Source organism: Carcharodon carcharias, chromosome 16 (assembly GCF_017639515.1).
Source record: "Carcharodon carcharias isolate sCarCar2 chromosome 16, sCarCar2.pri, whole genome shotgun sequence".
Classification (NCBI taxonomy): domain Eukaryota; kingdom Metazoa; phylum Chordata; class Chondrichthyes; order Lamniformes; family Lamnidae; genus Carcharodon; species Carcharodon carcharias.
In genome coordinates this window covers 102903349-102929774 of record NC_054482.1, presented here as the reverse complement: position 1 = coordinate 102929774, position 26426 = coordinate 102903349, and the positions used below count along the sequence as shown (strand labels likewise).

The window sequence follows — 26426 nt, the reverse complement described above, 5'->3', positions numbered from 1 at the left end:
ATTCAGCTGCTTTGTCCATTTTTGACAGAGGCTGTAATGAAGTCTGGGGTTAAGTAGTCCTGGTGAAACCCAAACTAAGAATTGGTGAGCAGTTTATTGGCAAACAAGTGCTGCTTGATAATACCTTTCTCACCTTGCTCTTGAGGAAACTGATGGGGCAGTAATTGGGTAGATTGGATTTGTCCTGTTCTTTATTAACAGGACAAACCTGAGCAATAGTCCACACTATCATATAGATGCCAGTGCTGTGGCTGTATTAAAACAGCTGTTCTAGAGGCACAGCTAATTCAGGAACACAACACTTCAGCACTACAGCCAGGCTGTTGTCAAGGCACACAGGCTTTGCTGTACCTCATGATTTTGAGCACCTTATCAAATCTCTACTTAATCTTCTCTTCTCCGAGAAGAGCCTCAGTTTCTCTAATCTATCCATGTAACCAAAGTTCCTCATGCATGGAACCATCCTTGTAAATTTTTTCTGCAGCCTCTTTAATGTCTTCACATCTTTTCTAAAGCTTGGTGCCCAGAATTAGAGATAATATTAAATTGAAGTCGAACTAGTGTTTTACTTCGGCTAATCACAACTTCCTTGCTTTTATATTTTATGCCCCTATTTATAAAGCCTAGGATCCTGTATGGTTTATTAATTGCTTTGTTAACCTGTCCTGCCACTTCCAAAGATTTGTGCACATACATCTACAAATCCCTGTTGTTGCAACCCCTTTATACAAATTAGCACGTATTGTTACTCCTGATATTTCCTCATGTATGACCTCAAAATGTATAACCTCACAATTTTGTTAAGTTTCATTTGCCATGTGTCCCCATTCCACTAGCCATTCCGCTTTGGCATCTTGAAATCTGTCACCATCTTTCTCACTGCACACTATCACTTCCCACTTTTGTCATCTGCAAATTTTGAAATTGAGCCCTATATTTCCAAGACCAAGTCAATAATATAAAAGCAAAAATCAGCAGTGATCCTACTACTGAACTCTAGGGAAAACTACTGGCTGTTTTTCAGACTGGAGAGAGGCACATTCACCACTGTTTTCTGTCCCTTAGCTAATTTTGTACCAATGCTGCTACTGCCCCTTTTATCCCATGTACTTCAGCTTTGCTAACAAGCCTATTATGTCAGACTTTGTCAAACATCTTTTGAAAGTCCATATACATATGAACTGCAGTGTCCTCCTCCATGCCCCGATAGCTCAAAAAAATTCAAACAAGTTAGTCAACATGATTTTCCCAAAAAATCTTAGTCAATACACCTATAGATGACCTTTGAATTTCCCTTTTATGTTCACTGTTAAACTGCTGTCTTCTTGTTCCTCTCATTTCCTTTTTACTTCTCTGTACTTTTTAACATTCAGCCTGATTTTCCTTTTTTTCATGCCAGATGCCTCTTCAATTTGCTGAAAAGTAGCCCTCCTTCAATTAAGTATTTTTTTAACTCTGGATTGCTCCTGGTCTTTCTCTATAACCAAATACAAACTTTATGCCACTATGATCACTATTCCCAAGACACCTGCCCACTGAGGTGAGGCGACAGCGATTGCACTTGGCATCAAGGCAGCGCTTGACCAAGGGTGACCTGCCCTAGGCAAATGCTGCGGTTCAAGGCCACCTTCTCAAGAGCAATTAGAGATGGGCAATAAATGTTGCCTTCCAGTATCACATGCATACCATGCAAGAATTAAAAACACTCCAGCTGACCCATTTCATTCTCCAGACTATGTCCACCAATGCTTCAAAAAAAAGGAAATGGAATTATTGAAAAGGGAACTGAATTTTATGGTCTAAATAGGGTGGAGACACAAAGGAATTATGGGGACAGGGATACAAATCATTCAAGTAGCAACAATGGTTTACTAAACTATATTAAAAAATGCAAAAGGCAGAGGAATGCATTGCTTTTGAATTCTGCTCCTCCAGAAGAGAAATTATGGTAAACAAATAGACGCCTGGTTCAATTACACTTAAAAGATTACTGTGCACAGGTCTGGTCTCCATATTACAAAAAGGATTATAGGAGCACTGGAAAAATATATCTGCAAGGATGATAGCTGAGCTTCTTGTAACTATCAGGAAAGACAGGTTAGGGCTCTTTAGGTAGAATTTTCTCTAGGCCGAAAGATGACCTGATGGAGGTCTTTAAAATTATGAAAACATTTGATAGGGTAGATGTAGAAAAAAAAATGTGGGGTGCTTGGTGGGGGGAAAAGAGGTGGAGAAACAAGAGTCCAATATCAGCACCTACGAATATAAACTAGTCACTAAGAAATCCAATAAGGAATTCAGGAAAAAAACTTTACTCAAACTGGACAGAACGTCGAACTCACTAGCAAAACAGCTGAGGTGAATACTGCAGATACATTTAAATGGAAAGCTAGATATGCACAATGGAGAAAGTGTGAAATGAAGTAAGGTGGGAAGAGGCTCATGAGGAGCATCAATCTGTTGTGCCAAAAGGCCGGTTCTTGCACTGTAAATTGTGTGTAATAATACACATCCATAGTTTATTGTATTTTGGGGTTTCTTTTATAACTTGTAACTTAATTGTCCATGGTAATAAGCTTTTGTATTCAACCTTCCTTTTATTCACTTACTGATCTTCACCCCTCCCTTCAACTCAGTTCAGGAAGGGACTATGTAAATGCTTGGGTTGCTTTATTGATGGCTTTAACAGAGCACAGCCAGAAGCACAAAAAAATTTGGGCACTAAAAGTGTACATTCAGAACATACCAAGAAGGTTCCAAGAAACCTCAATGTAGTTCAGGTTATTTTTGTGCAGGTATTTTATAAGTCAGTAGATGTTTTGAATTGCCCAGTTATAACATAGGCAAGTAAAAAATTTCCATTATAATACCATACACTACTTATTTAATATCAAATACAAAGTCTACAATAACTTATTCCCAAGCTGTTTTGACTGAATACCAACACCAAACCTTGTCTTAGACTTTGAGCCTCAAAAAAAAGTTGCATTGGTTCAACTAAACTTCTGAAAATCAAAAAAATGCTTTTTAATTATGGCTTCTTTGACTCATGAAACAGAAGCTGCATCAAGTTAGCGAGCAAAGCTGTGCAAATTACTGCTGTCATTTTAAGGCTGTCATTTCATCAAAGAAAGCAAATTTACAGTTCTTTATAAAATATGTACAGAAACTTCAGTTGTTAATTTTCTTTGTATGTCATTTTCTGTCAACATGAAATTCACAACATCCTTGTGTCACTGCCTCATTGATTTCTCATTTGTGAAGCTTATTGATACATTTGTAAAGCTTAAATTTTTCAGTCAACGGTGCCTAATATTTTGGTCAGTAGACACAGGAATTTCTAACGCAATGTAAAAAAAAAAGTAAAGTAGGAATTTATTACTAAACAAAAATTGAATTAAGAGTTGACTGAAGTTCTCAATTTCATTTATACAAGAAACATTACATGTAACCCAATGGCATCCATTGCACAAATAATATTCTCTGGGTTACAGTTCAAGGCCAGGATTCATTATGGGCCAAATTCAACATTGCCAGAGAAATACTGATCTTTAAAATTACTCAATTTGTTTTCCGTTTCATCCTACATTTTAATTTTATTCCATTCTTATTTCCCCTCTCTTTTCAAAAAAGAGTATTAAAAATTGCATGGAAGAACTTGTACTGCTGGTAGGGGATTGTGGCCATGATGGTTAATGTGGCTTCATCTTACTTTTTGCATAATAATAATGGATTAGGTTTGGATCATTGACCTGGACCTGCATGGGCTTTTATGATTAGGTACAAAATCTTGTGGCTGCCTTTCTTTCTGTTCCTCCATTATTGGCCAGGCCTTCCAACAAATGAGAAAAAGTGGACTTGGACTTCCGAATGTTTTCAGAGTTGTAAACACAAGTCAAAAATTACCAGCTTAGGTTCTGCACACACCCCAGGGACGCAGACCGAAGAGCATGGATAATGATCACATCAGTGCTAACAGAATGAATATAAATAGTGTTTGGTAATACAGAACTTGAGTATCACTGGGAAAAAAAAGAGACATGTCAAACTTTTCACCTTGCGCTCATTAGGACATTCACAAGGATACCAAAATGTAAAGGGAACAATAATTTATACTTTAGGAGAAGAATATGATTGGTTGGCAAGTGGATTCTGATTGGTAGGGGCATTGCCATGGAGAATGCACCAGTTAACTAATGACAGTTACTTAATTGCTAAGCTTTGTTTAAATTCAAACCAGGCAAGTTGACTCTGGTCAAGTTATCGCTGATTTTGTTCAGTTGAAACAGGTGCAATGTGTGTACATGTTCTTTCTGTCTGCAAAGATTAGGGCTCTGTGTATTAATATATATAGCTTTTAGCACACGCAAGTGCACCACACTACAAGCCTGACTGATAAAAGGTGTGTAAGGAAATTCTTATATGCAGTTGCAGATTCAAATATAGCAAATGTATCATTTACATTAATTGGAAATATGCAAAAGGTAGGAAGTTAAATGTCACTCCAAAGATGACGTGCTTCACGTGGAACCCAAAGCTGCTTGCAAGACCTCATGGCAACACCGTGTATTTGGGCATGCATGGTGTTGTTAAAATTGAGCTCACCAGCATGGGTTGCTGAGTTCATCAAGTTCAATGAGTACTGATTCGCACAATGGCTGTGGGTCTACATCGCCATGATATAGTGCTGTAGTGCACATGTCTATGGCTGCCTTGAGCGGTACTTTGGTGAATAGGCTAAAAATGACAAATGAGCACATGGACACAGCATCAATGTTGACATACAAGTCCTGTATGTTCTTCGCAATGCGATGGAATCCTTTGCCGTGTATGTTAAAACTTTGCTCAAAACTGGTTGTTGCAATTCACCCATTTGGCCAATTCATGTTGTGCAGAACCTGTCATAGATAAGATAGGGTATAAAGGAACATTACTTTTGAGTCTTGGTAACCCATACGTATGCAGACGCATAGATAGATAGCTCCCCTTCCTTGACGTGCTAGTTGAGAAGTCTGCCAGGAGGTTCACTACTACCGTTTACCTCAAGCCTACCTTCACTGGTCAATACATGCATTGGGATTCCTACAGTTCCACGCACTATAAAATTGGCCTGATTGGCAACCACATAAATAGGGCCCAACCCATTTGCTCACCATGCAAGCTTGATGCCGAAATAGGGCGCATCAAAGTCATCTGGCAAGATAATGGCTACCCTGATCAGATCATTGCACAATATACAGCGCGCAAACTCATGGATGGGTCTAAGGCCACAACTTTAGGCACTGAAAAATGCCCAGTCTACCTCAGATTGCCCTGGAAAGGCAAGTTATCTCAAAAATTTGAGCAACAGGTGAAGCTATCCATTTCACACTGCTACTCTGCAGTAGCAACACGAGTGGTATTCACCAACAAGATGCTGCCATCAGGCTTTAAAGATGGTCTGCCTATCACAAAAATGACTAATGTGATATATGAATTTCAATGCCAGTGTGATGCAAGGTATGTACACCATACATCCCAAAGACTGGCAGATCGTATCAAGCAGCATGTCCCTTCGGCTGTTCGCGACAGGAAAGATACTATCCGCACCCAACCAGCCCGTGCTCACAAAACTGAAAACAGTGTTCAACATTAGATGTGATTCCGCAATTGGATAATTTGCTAAACAATCTTGACTATTCTAAGAATTACACTGACAACCAATTTAAGATCATCAGTCGGGCTCACAGTGGGGTGCACTGACACATGCTAGAAGCTACATATACTAACACACAGGGCCCTGATCTTTGCAGACAGAAAGAACATGTACATACATGGCACCTGTTTCAACTGAACAAAATGGGCCACAGCCATTCTCTGGTTTTTCATTTTGGATACTGGTGAGCAAGCTGGTTCCTCAGAGGATTGTAACAAGACCATGAACACCACAGGTGGCTCAGCTGCACAGGAGAGGAGGAAGAGTGGAAGCTCTATAGTAGTTGAGGATTCTATAGTTTGAGAAGCAGGCAGGCGTTTCTACAGCCATAGAGGTGACTCCGGGATGGTATGTTGCCTCCCTGGTGCTAGGGTCAATGTCATAGAGCAGCTGCAGGACATTCTTTTGGGGGAAGGCGAACAGCCAGAGGTAATGGTCCACATTGGGACCAATGACAAAGGTAGGTAAAGGGATGAGGTCCTGAAAGCAGATTTTAGGGAGTTAGGGAGGGAATTAAAAAGCAGGACCTCAAGAGCAGTAATCTCAGGATTACTCCCAGTGCCACATGCTAGTGAACATAAGAATAGGAAGATTGAGCAGTTCAACATATGGCTGGAGAAATGGAGTAGGAGGAAGGGCTTTAGATTTCTGAGGCATTGGAATCACTGGGGCAGGTGGAACCAGTACAAGGAGGATGGGTTACACCTTAACAGGACTGGGACTAGTGTCCTCACAGGGAGGTTTGCTGGTGCTGTTGGGGAGGGTTTAAACTAGGTTGGCAGCGGGATGGGGACCTGGGGGGAAATTCAGAGTGCAGAGGAAAAAAACTGAGTGGGATGTAGAGAAATATCAACCAATAATGAGGAAATATCAGAGTTGCATCAAGGTAGATAGAATTAGAGTAGGCAACAGTAAGTCATTAGATGGGGTCAGAATATGCAGGAAAGTAAAAATGCCTAAATCAGGGCTAATGTGCATGTATGTGAATGCACAGAGTATGATTAATAAGATTGGTGAGCTGCAGGCACAGGTTGACAAAAGGTATTATGATAATATTGTTATACCAGAGACCTGGCTCAAAGAAGGGCAGGACTGGGTGTTAAATATTGCTGGGCACAAGGTGTTTAGGAGAGGCAGGAAAGGAAGAACACTGTGGGGGAGTGGTGAATTGGTTAAAGATGGCATTACAATACTGGAGAGAGGATGTTCCAGAGGAGTCATGGGCAGAATCTCCCTGGCTAGAGATAAGGAATGGGAAAGGTGCAATAACATTTATTGGCATAGTATATAGACCGCCAACTACTGGAAGGAGTGTGGAGAAACAAATTTGCCAAGAAATTAAGGAGAGATGCAAGAGTTACAGAGTAATCATAATGGGAGACTTCAATTATCCAATTATAGACTGGGATAGGAATAGTACAAAAGGATAAGAGGGGCGAGAGTTCCTACAATGTGTTCAAGATAATTTTCTACAGCAATACGTTTCCAGTCCAATGAGAGGACACACACTTATGGACCTGGTTCTGGGCAATGAGTTGGCCCAAGTGGATCAAATATCAGTAGGGCAGCCTCTAGGGGACAGTGACCATGGTATCATAAGGTTTAGGTTAATCATGGAAAAGGACAGAGAACAATCCAGAGCTGGGATAATTAATCGTGGGAAAGCCAACTTTGATAGGGTGAGAATGCATCTGAGTTGAGTGAATTGGAATCAAATATTGGCAGAAAGGACAGTGGCTGAACAAGGGGCCATCTTCAAGGAAAAAACTTTGCAGGCAATGTCAAGGCACATTCCCATGAAGGGGAAAAGTAGGACAAATAAATCCAGAGCATTCTGGATGACAAGAGAGGTAAAGATGAAAAGAAAGTGCATGTACGACAGACGTCAGGTAGAAAATGAAGAATCAGGCTGAATATAGAAGGACCAGAGGGGAAGTGAAGAAACTAATAAGAAAAGCAAGGAGAGAGCATGAAAAGAGGCTGGCAGCTAACATAAAAGGCCTTTTGAAGTTCAAGTTCAAGACTATCCCCATTACAGGTCAGAAAGGTCTTCTATAAGTATGTAAATAATAAAAGGGTGGTAAAAGAAAGAGTAGGGCCGATTAGAGATTAAAAAGGGACTTGCATGTGGAGGCTGGAGAAACAGCAGAGATGTTGAATACTTTGCATCTGTCTTTACAAAGGAAGAATTTGCTACCCAAGCTGAGGTGAAAGAGGAGGTAACTGGTACACTAGAACCTACAATCAAGAGGAAAGAGGAAGTGTTGGAAAGGCTATCATTACTTAAAATAGATAAGATGCATACAAGGGTATTGAGGGAAGTGAAAGTGGAAATTTCAAAGGCACTAGTGATAATCTTCCAGCCTTCCTTAGACACAGGGGAGGTGCCAGAGGACTGGAGAACTGTGAATGTTACATCCTTGTTCAAAAAGGGGTGCAAGGATAAAGCTGGCAACTACAGGCCAGTCAATTTGACCTCGGTAGTAGGGAAACTCCTGGAAACTATAGTGCATGATAAAATCAATAATCACTTAGACAAGTGCAGGATAATTAAGGAAAGCTAGCATGGATTCATCAAGAGAAAATCATGTTTAACTAACTTGGAGTTTTTTTTGAGGATGAAACAGAGAAGGTTGATAAAGGAAACCCTGTTGATGTGGTGTATATGGAATTTCAAAAGGCATTTGATACAGTGCCACACAACAGACTTGCGAGCAAAATTCTAGGTCATGAAATAAAAGGGAAAGTAGGCACTTGGATAAGAAATTGGCAGAGTGACAGAAACAGAAAGTAGTGATAAATGGTTGTTTTTCAGATTGAAAGAAGGTTTGCAGTAGAGTTCCTCAGGGGTCAGTTTTGGGACCCTTGCTCTTCCTGATGTATATTAATGACCTAGATTGTGTGTGCAGGGCATGATTTCAAAATTTGCAGATGATACGAAAATTGGAAATGTTGTCAACTGTGATGGGGATAATCTTGAACTTCAAGAGGACATAGTCATGTTGGTGGATTGGGCAGACAGGTGGCAGATGAAGTTCAATGCAGAGAAATTTAAGGTGATTCGTTTTGGCAGGAAGAATATGGAGCGACAGTATAAAATGAAGGGAGAGGCTTTAAAGGAGGTACAAGAACAGAGGGATCTCGGTGTATATGTACATAGGTCATTGAAGTTGGCAGGGCATGTTGAGGGAGTAATTAATAAAGCACATAGTATCTTAGGCTTTAATAGGGGCATTAAGTGCACGAGTAAGGAGGTCATGTTGAACTTGTATAAGACACTAGTTAGGCCTCATCTGGAGTACTGCGTCCATTTCTGGGTGCCATATCTGAGGAAGGATGTGAAGGCATTGGAGAGTGTACAGAGGAGATTCACTAGAATGATTCCAGGGATAAAGAACTGTAGCTATGAGGATAGATTGAAGTTTCCTTGGAGAAAAGAAGGCTGAGAGGAGGCTTGATAGAGGTATTCAAGGTCCTGAGGGGTATGGACAAGGTAAATAGTGAGAAACTGTTCCCACTCAAGAGAACATCAAGAACTAAAGGGCACAGATTCAAAATAATTGGCAAAAGGAGTAAATGTGATATGAAGAAAAATTTTTGAGCCTGGAACAAACTTCCTGAAAAGGGTGGTGGAGGCAGGTTCAATCGAGGTAATCAAAGGGGAATTGCATTGCTACCTGAAAAGAGAAATGTACAAGGTTACAGGGCAAGGGAGGAGAGTGGGACCAGGTGGAACGTTCTTTCAGAAAGCCAGTACAGACTCAACGGGCTCAATAGCCTCCTTCTGCACTGTAAAGATACTGTAATACCATGGCTCATTCTTCAGGGTAATGCCTTAACAGAGTCAAACTGCCCAGTCTGAATTTAAACAAAGCTTGGCAATTAACTGTCAGCCATCAGTTAACTGGTGCATTCTCCAAGGCAGTATCTCTATCAAATCAGAGTCTACTTGTCAATCAATCAATCAGCACTCTCTTCTCATGAGGTATAAATTGTTGTTCCCATTACATTTGGTCCTCTTGTGACTGTCCTGGTGAGTACAAGATGAAAAGCATCGACATGTCTCTTTCTTCAGGGACACGTAAGAATGGACATACTCAATCCTATTATCATAATGTAGTATTTATAGCACATATTGTAAAATGTAATTTTAACAGCTTTTCATATGCCAGGCTGATAAAAACATTTGTGCTTCACAATGCTCCAAGTGATGTGCAGTTTTAAATGTGCATTTTAACAGCACCATTATAGTAACAACATTATACAGTACAAAATCCATTCACAAATACCTCTAAAGTAGCTTGACAGTAACATGATCCTGAAAACTTTAAATTACACTTTTTTTATAAACTGACAGTGAAGCCTATAAAAGTGCTGCCTGAAAACTGTCTGAATAGTTGTCAATTGTCTTAACTGTGCCTGACGAGACTCTTGCTTGTATGCTCAAGATTTGACGATATTCAAAGGAAATTTTTTCCCCCAAATTTACCCTGGAGTTTTTTGGCTCTTTCCCACGTCCCCACTTCCCCCCGCAAACCATCTCTCAATTTTTTTTCCTTTTTCAGTGGTAAAAATAGATCAACTACAGAGAAAAAACAACTTTTTTAAAAAAGGTTCTTATATCTTATTTGTTTCTAGGACATTGCTGTGCAGTGCACTATTGTGTTTGCCTATGTAACAATAGCGATTGTGCTGCAAAAGTGATCCTTTGGTTGTAAAGCCTGTTCAGTCTTCCTGAGAGCATGATCGGGCACCAAACTTGTTTCTTTTGCACGCCAACCATTGAAAGAAAGAAAAGTTCACAAGATTGGATTTCGAAAGCTTTTACAGTCAACTGAACTGCACAAGGTTTGGGGGTGGGAAATAGGTGGTTAGGAGAAGCTGCAAAGCAAGTCCATTCTTTGCAGTCTCAGGTCACTTCTCAATCAGGGAAAAAATAGTACCACAAACTAATAGCTCTGTATTCAAGTAGTATGGCAATATGCATCCCTGTGAACAGATTAGCCAATCCTGTGGATTCAGGAGGCCAATAGGATTCTAAAATTTGTATGAAAGCAAAATACTAGGAATGCTGAAAATCTGAAATAAAAACAAAGTGTTGGAAATATGCAGCAGGTCTGGCAGCATCTATGGAGAGGATTTTTTTTTATTATTTATTGATGGGATGTGGGCATCACTAGCTGTGCCAGCATTTATTGCCCATCCCTAACTGCCCTTGAAAAAGCAGTGGTGAACTGCCTTCTTTAACCGCTGCAGTCCATGTGGTGTAGGTACACCCACACGTGCTGTTAGGGAGGGAGTTCCAGGATTTTAATCCAAAGAAACAGAATTAACATCTCAAGTCAAATATGATACTTCTTCAGAAATTATCTAATACCCTTTTGAAAACCACGACTGAATCTGCCACCATCACTCCCAGGCAGATTCTAATCACAGCATAAAAAAAAACTTCTCCTCCTGTCACCTTTGGTTCTTTTCCAATTCACCTGAAATCAGAGTCCTCTGGTTTTTGACTCTTGTGCCAATGGGGACAGTTTCTCCCCATCTATTCTTTCAAGTCACCCCATGGTTTTGAACACCTCCATCAAATCTCCTCTCAACCTTCCCTGAAGAGGACAGCCCAGCTTATCCAATCTGCCCTCATTAATGAAATCCCTCTTCAGAATCACAGAGTGCAGAAGAGGCCCTTCGGCCCATCGAGTCTGCACCAACGTATGAGAAACACCTGACCTACCTGACCCCATTTACCAGCACTTGACCCATAGCCTCGAATATTATGACCTGCCAAGTGCTCATCCAGGTACTTTTTAAAGGATGTGAGGCAACCCGCCTCCACCACCCTCCCAGGCAGTGCATTCCAGACCCTCACACCCTCTGGGTGAAAAAGGTTTTCCTCACATCCCCCCTAAACCTCCTGCCCCTCACCTTGAACTTATGTGCCCTTGTGAGTGACCCTTCAACTAAGGGGAACAGCTGCTCCCTGTCCACCCTGTCCATGCCCCTCAAAGTTGTACATCGCGATCAGGTTGCCTCCTCAGTCTTCTCTGCTCCAATGAAAACAACCTAAGTCTATCCAACCTCTCTTCGTAACTTAAATATTTCATCCCAGGCAACATCCTGGTGAATCTCCTCTTCAGCCCCTCCAGTGCAATCACATCCTTCCTATAATGTGGCAACCAGAACTGCACACAGGACTCCAGCTGTGGCCTCACCAAGGTTCTATACAACTTCAACATGACCTCCCTACTTTTGTAATCTATACCTCGATTGATAAAGGCAAGTGTCATTTATGCCTTTTTCACCAGCCCACTAACGTGTCCCTCCACCTTCAGAATCAATGGACACACACACCAAGGTCCCTTTGTTCCGCAGAACTTCCTAATGTCATGCCATTCATTGAATACTTCCTTGTCAAATTACACCTTCCAAAGTGTATCACCTCACACTTTTCAGGGTTCAATTCCATCTGCCACTTATCTGCCCATTTGACCATCCTGTCTATATCTTCCTGTAGCCCAAAGCACTCGACCTCACTGTTAACCACCCAGCCAATCGTTCTGTCATCTGCAAACTTACTAATCCTAACCCCCCCCCCCACATAGTCGTTTATGTAAATGACAATAGGGGACCCAGCACAGATCTCTGTGGTACGCCACTGGACACTGGCTTCCAGTCATTAAAGCATCCTTCTGTCATCACCCTCTGTCTACGAAAACTAAGCCAATTTTGAATCCACCTTATCAAATTACCCTGTGTCCCATGTGCCTTTGTCTTCTTTATAAGTCTCCCATGTGGGACCTTGTCAAAGGCTTTGTTGAAATCCATATAAACTACATCAACTGCACTACCCTCATCTACATACCTGGTCACCTCTTCAAAAAATTCAAAGTTGTTAGGCATGACCACCCTCTGACAAAGCCATGCTGACTATCCCTGATCAAACCTTGCCTCTCCAAGTGGAGATAGATTCTCTCCTTCAGAATTTTCTCCAATAGTTTCTCTACCACTGAAGTGAGACTCACTGGCCTGTAATTCCCTGGCTTATCTCTACAACCCTTCTTAAATAGCGGAACCACATTAGCTGTTCCCCAGTCCTCTGGCACCTCCCCTGTGGCCAGAAAGGAATTAAAAATTTGAGTCAGAGCCCCTGTGATCTCCTCCCTTGCCTCCCTCAGCAGTTTGGGACACAAATCATCTGGACCTGGAGATTTGTCCACTTTTAAGCTTGCCAATACCTTGTCACTCCCTATATCAATTTGCTCAAGAACCTTGCAGTCTCTCTCCCCAAGTTCCATACCTTCATTCTCATTCTCTTGGGTGAAGATGGATGTGAAGTATTCATTCAATACTCTAGTGATGTCCTCTGGCTCCACCCATAGATTGCCCCCTTGGTCCCTTATGGGCCCTACTCTTTCCCTGGTTATCCTCTTCCCATTGATATACTTGTAGAATATCTTGGGATTTTCCCTACTTTTACCAGCCAGAGCTTTCTCAAATCCCCTCTTTGCTCTCCTAATTACTTTCTTAAGCTCCACCCTGCACTTTCTGTACTCCACTAATGCCTCCGCTGATTTGCTTCCCTTGTACCTGCTAAAAGCCTCTCTTTTCCTTCTCATCGTAACCTGAATATCTCTGGTCATCCATGGTTCTCTGGGCTTGTTACTCCTTCCTATCACCCTAGAGGGAACATGTTGAGCCTGTACCCTCCCCATTCCTTTTTGAATGCCGCCCACTGCTCCTCTATAGATTTCCCCACAAGTAGCTGTTCCCAGTCTACCTTGGCCAGATCCTGCCTTATTTTACTAAAATCCACTCTCCCCCAGTCCAAAACATTTTTTTGCAACTTGTCTATTTCTTTGTCCATAACAAACTTAAACTGTACCATGTTGTGGTCACTATCGCTAAAACGCTCCACCACCACCACCTCTGCCACCTGTCCGGTTTCATTCACCAGAATTAGGTCCAGCACTGCGCCGTCCCTTGTTGGACCTGCTACATATTGACCTAAAATGTTCTCCTGTACACGTTTCAAGAAATCCACTCCATCCAAGTCCTTAACACTGTGTCTATCCCAATTAATGTTGGGAAAGTTAAAATTACCTAATATAATTATCCTATTATTATTGCTTTTACACACCTCCGCAAATTGTGCACATATTTGCTCCTCAATTTTCCACTGACTATCTGGGGGTCTATAATAAACACTTAACAATGTGGCTGCCCCTTTTTTATTCCTAAGCTCTACCCACAAAGCTTCATTCGATGCCCCCTTCAAGATATCACCTCTCCTTACTGCAGTGACTGACTCCTTAACTAATAATGCAATGCCTCCTCCTCTTTTACCCCCTCCCCTGTCTCACCTGAAGATTCTATATCCCGGAATGTTGAGCTGCCAATCCTGCCCCTCCCTCAACCACATCTCAGTGAAGGCTACTATATCACAATTCCACGTGTCAATCCTCACCCTTAACTCATCCATTTTACCTGTGATACTCCTGGCTTCAAAGTACAGGCCATCCAGCCTTGCCTCACTCCCTTGAAGCTTAATGCAGCTGTACTCCCTCTGACTTGATTATTTTACTGTATTATGATGTGCCCCTATTCTGCTAACATTGTATCCCTTCCCCCTGCCGAATTAGTTTAAACTCCTCCCAACAGCACTAGCAAACCCGCCCGCAAGGATGTTAGTCCCGCTCTGATTCAGATGTAGACTGTCCTGCTTGTACCGGTCCCACCTTCCCCAGAAACAGTCCCAGTGATCCAGGAGTTTAAAACCCTCCCTCTTGCACCAACTCTTAAGCCACGTATTCATCTGCGCTACTCTCCTATTTCTGAGCTCGCAAGCACATGGCATTGGGAGTAATCTAGAGATTACAACCTGAGAGGTCTTGCTTTTTAGTCTACTGCCTAACTCCCTGATTTCTTGATGCAAGACCTCATCCTTCTTTCTACCTATGTCATTGGTACCAACATGTACCATGACCTCTGCCTTATCACCCTCGCCCTTCAGGATGCCCTGCAGCTGTTCAATGACATCCTGGACCCTGGGACCATTCTTGTAAATCTTTTCTGCACTCTCACTAATGCCTTCACATCCTTCCTAAAGTGTGGTGCTTAAAATTGGACACAGTACTCCAGATGAGGCTGATCCAGTGTTTTATAGAGGTTCACCATAACCTCATTGCTTTCACACTCTATGCTCCTATTTACAAAACCTAGGATCCCGTACATCTAATTTCTCAACCTGCCCCACCACCTTCAACAATTTTGTGCACATATGCCCCCAAGTCCCTCTGCTCCTGCATCCCCTTTAGAACTGTATCCTTGTAACCTTCCCCCATCCCAAAAAACCATTCATCAAAACTCTCGTCACTCAGTCAACTTCATATCCATGCTGCTACAGTCCCTTTGTTCCATGGGTTTCAACTTTGCTGTCAAGTCTGTTATGTGGCCCTTTATCAGATGCATTTTGGAAGCCCATGTACACATCATCAAACGCATCGCCCACATCAAAAATTCAATAAAGTTGGCTAAACATGATTTATCCTTAACAAATCCATGCTGGCTTTTCTTAATTAATCCACATTTGTCCAAGTGATTATTAGTTTTTATTATTTACTACCCAGCCCTGCCCTTTATTGATCCGGGTCTCCATTAGTACAACAACATCAGATCCCATTTGGCTATCTGTACCTACATGCTCACCAACCTACTTACCACTCCATGTTTTCACATACAAGCGCAGTAAACCTATTTAGATGTTATTACATTTTCTCTTACACTAAACCACATTAAACCCACTCTATGCCTTATATTTCTTATTCTAGTGCTATCTGTCTCTTCCAATTTTTGGTGCACCTTGTTTTTCCTCTCTAGTGTTACCGCCTGCTTACCATCCCCTTTTCAAAATAGTTTAAACCCTCACCAAAAGCACCAGCAAATCACCTTTCCAGGCCATTGCTCCCAATTTTCTTCAGGTGCAATCCATCTGACCTCTACAGCTCCTATCTTTCCCCAGAACCAATCCCAATATCCCAGAAATCCAAAACCCTCCCTCCTGCACCACCTCTCCAGCCACACATTCACCTGTACTTTCCTCTTATTTTATACTCCAACATTCTTTCTACCCATTCTGTTAGTACCGATATGGAGCACGAATGCTGCTGTTCACCTTTCTGCAACAGCTAAGTGACATCATTGGCCCTAGAACTAGGGAGGCAACATACCATCCATGATTCATAAAATGAGTCCACAGAAATGCCTGCCCATTCCCCAAACTATAAATCCCCTATCACGATTGCTTTCCCAAGCTTCCTCCTGCCCCCATGTAGCAATCTTTAGGAGATTGCAGTTATGCCAGACTTGTAAAGAGTGACCTTCCCAGGATAGCAAACATCCAAGCTGTAAAGGTCAAGTGCACTATGGGATACCTTGGCACTATTTTTTCCAAAGGTCAATACTAGTATGTTGTTTGTCCTTCAAGGCAAAGATGACCATGTCCAGCATCCAGGATGTGTTTGGTAGGGCTTCACTGGGTACATGGATGACTGTTAAGGCCAACCTGCACTGAGAAGGTTCCGCAAACAGGACAGAATACTGCAGACAATTGAGCTTTGGATGAGCTGCTGGCTTGAGATTTCCTTTCCTTGCATTTTCTCTCTGCCCCTGATATGTATTCACGTTGGTGTAGGACTGTGGGGAAGATTAATTTTCAAAGTCCATCCATAGGGAGTCTTTGAAGTGGTGCTGCCCACCAGCACAGTTTAACATCTAGAAGAATCAGTACCGTGGGACTGAGCTACTGAAGGTCATGGACTTGATTCTCAGTGCTGTTAGCCGATCTCAGTACATTGGCAATGCGCTAATTTTGGCACAAAAACTGGGTTTACCATCTCTAGAACAGGAGCAATAGAAAAGGGAAATCAGCCAGAGCTCCCACTCCAGAAAATTGTCCCAGAGATTCAACTGGAAAACACATGTAAAATGGATTGGGATTGGTTACAATGACTAGGTCAACAGTCTGCCATCACTCACCATCAAGGTTCACATTACTAGGGTAAGGTATCTAAGGCCAGCTGAAGCTAACAGACCCGAAGTTCAATAACAGTCATTAACTTAAGAGAGCAGAAAAGAAAAGGCAACTTAGACAATGGGTTGGGTGGGAAGAAACTGATGTTTGTTAAAAGGTAACTTGAATTAATAGTGACTTGCATATTCATATTAATATAACAAATTGGAGTGAGAGTCAGCCATACAGCCCCTTAAGCCTGCTCCACCATTCAATAAGATCATGGCTGATCTGATCTTGACCTCAGCTTCACTCTCCCGCCTTGACAATTCATTTAAAAAAAACACTCTTAAAAACAGTGACTTCCCAATCAGGGCTGAATGCTGCCACCTTGCCATATCAAAGGTTAAACTTATTTTTCTATGCTAGGCCATAACTCTCAGCAGTCAAGAATAGTGTCTGTCACAGAGAAATATGGGACTCTGCAGAAATCATGTGTTTCAGTGATTCACACTTAGACTACAAGACAACAAAAATACACAACGTCTTGATCAGAGAACTCCTCTATGCTGATGATGTTGTACTAGTCAGCTACAAAAACCCTTCTGTTGAAGGGTCGTGAGGACTCGAAACGTCAATTGTGCTCTTCTCCACCGATGCTGCCAGACCTGCTGAGTTTTTCCAGGTATTTCTGTTTTTGTTTTGGATTTCCAGCATCCGCAGTTCTTTGCTTTTAACAAAGACTCATGGGTTGTCTCTCCCATGCCTGTAACTAGTTCTCCCTTAAACTATAAACATCAAGCAAACTGTGGTTAAAGAACAGGGATAGCTCCACCCCAAATCACGCTAAATAACACTCCGCCGGAAGAGATTAGAAAATTCTGTTACCTTCAGTCCACGGTGACAGACAATCTATCTCTTGAGGCAGAACTCGACACACACATAGGGAAAGCAGCTACCTTTGGCGGACTCAAACCGTGCAATGGAATAACACCAAGCTGACTCAAACTGGTGTATAAGGCCTGTGTTCTCAGCACTTCGTTAAATGACTGTGAAACATGGACGGCTTACAGCTACCGAGAAAGGAAGCTCAAAAACTTTGCTTTTTACAGTGCATTCTCGGCATTTCATGAAAGGACAAAATCACAAATGCAACAGTCCTCTCAAAGGCAAGACACCCAAGTATGTTGGTACTGATCAAATGAAGGCAACTTCACTAGCTCAAGCACATTCACAGGTACGCAACCATCTTCCACCCTAAGGATTTTCTGTATGGCGAGGTAGCTGGAGCCAGACGGCTAGTAGGATGCCCATAGCTCCACTTCAAGGATGCGTGCAAGTCTGACTTGTAGGCCCTAAACACTGATTCTCACACCTGGGAGACACTATCTGATGACGATATTATCTGTGGACCAATGTGCCACCATGATGATCAGTGGCTACAGCGGTTTGGCAATAGGCACTAACACCGAAAAGAGACCACAATAACACCCGATAACCACTTCACATGCTGCACTTATGGCAGGACTTAGTCCTCACAGATTGGTCTCTTCAACCGTAAGCAAAGGTGCACTATACCCTATCCCCACAGATTTGATTTACTACACGTCCATCATCTTATGCAGAATGAAGATGTTGACAGGTTTAGAATAACAAGATGGTAGCTAAATTGGAATACTAACAACCACATTAAACCATTTAAAGCACAAGCCAATTCCCTATGGCACTGTTTAATTAAGTCAAATGTATACAGCTTCATAACGATGTACTAATCTACTGCTGAGGTCAACTCATGCTTAAGTAGAACTATCTCTAAGATCTCAAAGTTTCAATTCTGGATGTAAACACAACCACAGTTGATCAAAGTTTAATAATTGTAAGAGTACTTACACGTTTCTGACACAAGATAAAAGAAACATTTTTTTTTCCCTTTAAAAAGACTTTTGACGTTCCCAAAATGTGCAATAACCTCCTCAGACATTAAAGGAAAGAAGACTGCTGCCATTGGTCTCTAGATAAAAACATCACTCAAGCCAAGAGACAATATTAGAAAAAGTGAATAGTTCCCTTTATGTTGCACAGTTCCAAAAGGTTGCATAAAATTTAAAAATCTATTCTTCAATGGTACCCAAATCGGCAAGCACCATCTCTTCGAAACAACATTAGCATGATATTTCCATTACATTCAGCACAAGCCCTTTGGCCCGCCTATCTATGTGGTTGGAAACAGACTACAAAGGTAAGATAAAATCAGTCTGTGACAAAGCATGTAGTTCATAACATAAGTTTTTCCTCACCTCAATCCTAAATGATCGACCTCTCATCCTGAGACTATGCCCATCTTCTAGTTTCCCTGACGAGGGGAAGCCACCTAGTCATAGAGTTGACACCTCTCAATGTCTACTCCGTCAACCCCTTTCTTTATGTTTGAATGAGATCACCTCTCATTCTAAAATCCAGAAAGTATAGGCCCAATTTATTCAATCTATCACGGGACACCTCTCTCGTCCCAGGAGCCAATCTGGTAAGCCTTCATTGTACCATCTCCAATGCAGGTAAAGCCAAAGCCCGGTACAATTGTAGTAAGACTTCCTATTGTACTCCCAATACTTTTGCAATAGAGGCCCACATTCTATTTGCCTTCCTAATTGCTTGCTGAACCTGCATGCTAACTTTGTGCTCCTTGTACAAGTACATCCAAGTCTCTCTGAACATCAACATTTAGAAGTTTCATGCCTTTTAAAAAAAAGTTCTGCTTTTCTGTTCCTACTACAAAAGTGAATAACTTCTCACTTTCTGAAATACTCAGTCTGTCACCTTGTTGCTCATTTACTTAACTGGTCTATATCTCTTTACAGCCTTAGTGCCCTCTTCACAGTTTGCATTTCCACCTAGCTTTATATCATCAATAAACTTAGATACATTACTCTGTCGCTTTGTGCAAGTTAATATAGATTGTAAATAGCTGAGGCCCCAGCACAGATTACTCAGTGATGGCACTCCACTAGTCACAGCTCACAAACTTGAAAATGCCCGTTTGTCCTTACTCTCTGCTTCCTACCCTTTAACCAATTCTGTATTCATACTAACGGGCTTAAACACCTGGAAATCCAGTTGCTCCTTTTTCACCAACCTTCCGACTTAGGCCAGGCGAGAACTATCTAGTGCAGCAAAGGCCTTGTGTCCAGGGCTGGGGAGTCTGCGTTAAGGAAGCCACGCCCCACTTTTTTTGTAAAACAGCACTAGCTGCCGTAAAGCAGGTAAATTTAAAAGGTCCAGCCACTTTCAGAAGCCAGTTTGTAAAGCAAATGGACAGGATTTGGGAGGGTTGGGGGTGGTCAGTACTATAGCTACCCAGGATTTAGAAGTGGCTTTAATTCTTCTAACTTTTCCTGGGTAACTATTCTGGTAAGACATTCGGAACCATCCAAAGCCTGCGATTTATATTGTACTTTTGGATTGCTCCCGTTGCAGGGCAATTGCCACCCAATCCTTACCTGGGGACCATCATTTAGGGGGTGGTGGTGGTGGGGAGGGGTTTACCCAGGACATCTTTGGGGTACCCTCCAGTTACAATGCCCTGGAGCTCAGAAGTTACAGGCAATTATATTACCCTCAACTCCATGAGCCCCTATCTGTCCATTAATCTTTTTTTTGCAGCATCTTATCCAATGCCTTTTGGAAACCTAGGTATATTATCTCTAGCAGTTCCCCTAGATCTATCCTACTAGTTACATCCTCAAAAACCTCCAATACATCTATTAAACACAATTTCTCTTTCACAAAACCACACTGACCTGCACTAACCATACTATAAATGCATTCTTAATGCTTCCTTAATAATAGATTCCAGTATTTTCCTATGACTGATATCAGGCTAACTGGCCTGTAGATCCCCATTTTCTCTTTCATTTCTTCCCTGACTAGCAGTGTTACATTTGCTAACTTCCAATCCACTGGGACCATTCTAGAATCTAGGGAATTCTGGTAAACAATAACCTGTGCATCCACCATCACTGCAGCTACCCCTTTTATGAACCCCAGGAACTGGGGATTTGTTGACTTTTTAGTCCCTTAATTTTCTCCAATACTTATTCTCTGCTGATATTAATTATCCCTAAACTCCTCACTCTTACTAGCCCAGGAATACATATCTGGATTTTACAGTCAGCTGCAAAGTGACAGGCCATTAACTTTGAAGAAGGCTACCCATGATGATCCAGTGATCTCTGTGGCATGGATTTTCTTTTTCTCGACATTAGTTGAAATCTGGCGCCAAGTCAAGGGGATCCCACACATCCAGCAACAGTGATATTATCAAGCAAGATAACGAGCCAATTCTCAAAGTAAGAAAATCAGGAGGTACAATGCATCCACATCCCGTAAATGAATAAAAAAAGGATGGCACAGGCAATAGGCTATGCTATCTCTCTGTTAGAGCAATTCAGCCAGCCCCACTCCTCTGTCTTTTCCCCCGTGGCCTGGAAAGGTTTGTTTCTCTACGGGTGCTTATCCAATTCCCTTTTGAAAGCTACAATTGAATCTACCATCTCGCCACACTCAGGTAGTACAAACCAAATGCTAACCGCTCACTGTGTAAAAAGGAATTTCCCTCACGTCGCCATTGGTTCTTTTGCTATTCACAATTATTGGTGCTCTCTGGTTCTCAATCTTTCTGCCAATGGGAACAGTTGGTCCTCATCTACTCTGTGTAAGCCCCTCATGATTTTCAGCACTGCTATCAAACCTCCTCTTCTCAAAAGGAGAACAGTCTCAACCTCTCTAATCTACCCAAGTCACTAAAGATCCTCTTCCCTCAAACCATTCTAGCTAATCTTTTCTACACCCTTTCTAAAGCCTTCATATCCTTCCTAAAGCATGGTGCCCAGAAAAGGACACATTACTCCAGTTGAGGCCAAACCAATGTTCTATAAAAGTTCATCATTGTTTCCGTGCTTTTGTACTCTATGCCTCCATTTATAAAACCCAAGATCCCATCTGCCTTTTTAACCATTTTCTCAACCTGCCCTGCCACCTTAAATGGAAGCCACTGGGGCAAAGGTACCCCTTTGGAGAAGTGGAGTTCTGCTTGGTATGGCCAAAGAGCTGAAACTGTGATTGTGAGTTGGTGCTTGAGTGCAGACTAAGGAATCTAGGGGAATGGAATCTTGGGAGGAGAGTGAAACCCTGCAAGGTGGGCTGTTGTTGGTGCTGTCCCAGTTGGAGTGACTCTGAGAGAATTCCAAGGTTAAAAGGTGAAGACTAAAATCCCTCGTGAGAGAGTTTCAGTGAGATTGGTTGACTTAGTGTTACTGACATCTGGGTGAGTTGGTGAGAAATACAAGGACTCTGCCTTGGTCACATCTGCCATTTATTGTGTGGTGTGTTCAACCACATTTTACCTGTTAATTAACATGTACCTCATTAATATATAGATATTGTAAATTGTTTTATCCTTCTGGCCTTGTATAGTAAAGTTTATTTTTGTTTGTTCAAAACCTGTGGAACCTTGTGGCTTTATTCTATTAGCAAGTGTCTTGAATCTCAAACTTTTGTCTACTTTAAACAAAACATTATTGATCCCTAACCAGATCTTACCAACAACTTGGGGAAATAGTCAAGGATCATAACAACCCTTTATTATATATTGCCTCTTCTCATTCTTCCTACCAAAATGCATTAAATCATACTTCTCCACATTAATTTTTATCAGGCATGTGTGCGCCCATCCCACCAGCCTATGTCCTCTTGAAGTATATCATTATCCTTCTCAAAGTTTGCAACATTCCCAAGTTCTGTGTCATCTGCAAATTTTGACATTGTGCCCTCCACACCTAAGTTCAAGTCATTAATAAAGGTCAAGAAAAGCAGTGGGGCTAGTACCAATGCCTAGGGAACTCTACCATATACCTTCCTATAGGCCAAAAAACAACCATTCACCACTGTTTCCTGTCAGTCAGCCATTTCCATATCCATACTGCCACCATCCATTTTAGTCCACGAACTTCAACTTTGCTAGTAAGCCTATGTGGCACTTTATGAAAAAACATTTGGAAGTCCATGTGCACCACATCAAACACATTACCCCCATCAACATTCTCTGCTACCTCTCATCAAAAAGTTCAATCAAGTTAAACATAATGTGCCCTTAACAAATCCATGCTGGGCTTTCCTTAACTAATTCATTTTACATGGAGCAAAATAATCCCATTTGCATGTCCCAACCATTTAAGATAGAAGCTGAAATATCAAACATACATAAAATAATTTTAAAAATATGGATTATATTGGAGAAATTTGAGTAACAAAATAAAATTAGTTTTGCAGGGCCAGAGAAATTATGAAATTAGTATACCTTTAAAATCCCAGTTACACCTCATTCACTATTTAACTTTTTCAAAGCTTTTTACAATAAGACTAACACTGTAAAAGGGCAAGTTCTCATCATTCCAACTTTTGGATGGATTTCTGCCTTTAACTACACAAATGTGAACTCCAGAAATTGCTGTAAGTTTCAGAGGAGTATGACAGTGAACACAAAGTTCCTCTGTCATCATCACCAATGGCAAAAGCCAAGTCATTAAAGAAAAAAAAATCAATCCCATGGGCAAAATAACTGTTTTAACATCCTTACATAAGACTCCACAACACCAACAAGGGCCAAATGGCTTGTTTCTATGTTATAATATTTTTTGACATGCATTGAAGTGAGAATTCAGTGCTTAGGAAGCATACATGTGTGTGCCATTTCCAATATGATTATTTTCAAGCAAATCAAATCCAAAAGGCATTAAAGTATAATTATCCCAAATTATGCAAAAAGGTTTCAAATCACAGATTCAGCTTCACAAGACTCTTCCAAACTTCTGATTAGAAAGAACGGTTCTATACTGTATATAATTTGTATATAATGGCTTTCTTTCCACCAGTGTAATGTGTGAATGTTTACGTGAATCTTTACATGTCTTTGGATCAGATCTAAACCAATGCAATTTTGATAGATATATACAACTGCAAGTCCTTGTATCATTTTTAGTTGGCTAATTTAGGCACTCCTTACTTCTGCAACTTTTCTCACTTACCAAAGTGAATCTTCTATGAACAGCTCCAGTCTGGGGTGCACTTTCACGGCAGTCAAAAGAAGCACTACAAGGACACTCCGAAGGCTTCACTATAAGAATTTTGATATCAACCAAGAGTCCTGTGAGAAGCTAACTCAAGATCACTACATCTGTTGCAACCAAATTTTAAAAAGTGTGGCCTTCTTCGAAAGCAAGCATTATCGGAAGCAAAGAGAAAACACAAGCAGTGGAAATCCCAAGCCAGTGACTTGGTCAAAGCTCAGTCATCTGAGATACCCTATTTACAGCAGAACCCTCCAGGCGCAGATCGGCATCAGCAGTGACCTACATACCCACCACAACCCTATCAAACACCCCACATGGTCATCTTCACCTCGAAGAAAGAAGAACTTTGCTACCTACATTCATGAAGTAAATCAGTTAAGTTTAAATTAGATGGTGATGACAATTGTGCATTATTCATGAAAACAATCCAGCTCGCAACTTTTAGTGACAAGATTAGAATTTTTTTAAACTAATGTTAACTGAAACAGCTACAAAATTGCATGCTAAGGAAGCATGCAAGACTGCTTATACTGGAAACCAATTATCATTAGGGCTTTCAAACGAGTATTTTCCCAACTCCCTGGCCAAATGTAGCTTACAAACATTTGAAGTGCTGTATGGCGAATATAATTATTGTGATGATCTCATCAATTACAAACAGGGTGCCACGCCAAGCAAGAAGAGCATCCCTTATTAGCTTCACCCACAAGAAGAATCCTGCTCTATTAAGAGACATTTAAGTAGATCAGACCAAACAAAAGCACATAAAATGAAACATCGAAAACCTAGCCATACACACAATGCAGATCCAAGACAAGTTGAACTTGTACCACAATACAATGCAGAATGGCCAAGAATTCTCCCTCAACCATCACCAAACAGATTAAACAGTCATTCATTCATTTTGTGGGACCTTGATCTATACAATTGGACATTACACTTTCTGTCATGTAGGCAAATGCAATTCAGAAGCAGTTCATTGGATGGGTGTAAATAGATTTTAGAAAAACACAAATTTGCTCTAAACTGTTGATATCATTCTGAAACATTAGCATGCATTCTAGCCCAAACAAGCAAAAAGAACAGCATGTATTACCCATTTTCAGCAACCAAGATAAAACAGCATCACACCTTTGTATTTCTGATTCAATACATTTTAATCATAATTAAAACTTAAAAAGCCACATCATTCTGCAGCCATTGTCATGCAGCCAGTTAGTACTAGTTGTGAACTTTTTAGCACCCTGCATTTCAAGGGCTGAATTATAAATTGCAGCTGATTAAGCACATCCAAAAGAAAATGGCATGATTGCAAAATTTACAGCTGCTCAGGAATTACAAGGACTTAAAAACATAAATTTATGACACTATACTTCATATCCTCCAGACAGATCCATTGAGCAGCCATTACCCTATAATGGCATTTAAAAAAAAAACTTCAATAGTCCTACATACAAGAATCCAAAGATTAATGGTATTGAATATCATTGGACTTGGATCTATTCTTTGGTGACAAAAGCCACCAAACACCATGCAGATTAAATATTAGGTCAAATTTCAAGACACAGGGTTCCATGTTGGGGGCACAGAGTAGGAGCTTTTGAAGTACATTACAGTTCCTTTGAATTCCTACAACACTCCTGACATGCTTTCCCCCATTTTGCCTAGAATCAATGCCAGTGTTCACTTTAAGTGTGTGTGCAGAGTTGCAGTGCAGAACCTATTCAAAAATAAAGAACTGCACAAAGCTCCAAAAAATTTACATGGGGGAGAAAAAAAAAGAGCTAGCCCAACTTTTTTGTTGTTGCTGTTGGGGGGCTGGTGGGAAATAGAATGATAAAACCCAAGAAGGGGAGGAGGGGGGGGGGGGGGGGGTGCAAGAACTGGTCGGAGATGTCATGTTGCGTGGCAGAAGAAGACATGGAAGCAGTGTGTGTGTGCCGTCCCGCCTGAATTGCCTGTCACGCTGTCGAGCTGGCTGGGTCCAAACCACAACCCAACAGCCAAGGAGCTGGAGAGAGAGGAGGGGGGGTGGGGAAGAGTTGGGGAATGGATGGCAGACAAAATATAAAACAAAACTCCAACCGATCACCACCACCACCCCCCAAACCCTTCCATCATTATCATTCCCAACCCCACCACCACCACCAACAACCCCACCCCCCCCCCCCCTCAAACCCGCCGCCACTCTTGGTGAGCTGATTGCGACACGAAGGAAAACGCAACGTACCTTTTGGCACAAGGGAGTGCGCGGAGGAGCGGCGGGCCGGGTTTTATTGTCAGCGCTCGTCCTCCATCCATCCAGGCACCGCCGCCATTTTGCTCGCTATTGTGCCCGGAGATGGTTGAAGGCGGGAGGGAGGGGGAGCGAGAGAGAGAGAGAGTGTGTGTGTGTGTGTATGTGTGTGTGAGGTGGGGGGGGGGGGGGGGGGGTTGGTGGTGGGTGTGGAAAGAATGGGCGGCGGGACGCCGGAGGCCGGCCGTCGGGGAACCCTCCTTCTCCGACACCGGGGAGGGGGGTGGAGGAAATAAAAAAAAGGGGGGGTGGTCGGCTTCCTGTCAGAAATGCGGGAGGCGGAATCCTTTGTGTGTGTGT

General features: G+C 41.7%; 1 protein-coding gene across 2 annotated transcripts in view; it reads right to left on the bottom strand.

Moving 5' to 3' along the window:
- Positions 1-26169, bottom strand: part of LOC121289185 (zinc finger protein 644-like) — a 131127-nt gene extending 104958 nt beyond the window's left edge. Inside the window, exon 1 of one of the 2 annotated variants that reach the window (XM_041208374.1) lies at positions 26061-26169. Coding sequence is in view for 1 of the 2 variants with exons in the window: in XM_041208373.1 (XP_041064307.1) it covers positions 26061-26131 (71 nt within the window). In the remaining variant the exon portion in view is untranslated. The remainder of the gene's footprint in view (positions 1-26060) is intronic. The other variant, XM_041208373.1, reaches the window with a different exon arrangement.
- Between the last annotated feature and the right edge of the window lie 257 nt (positions 26170-26426).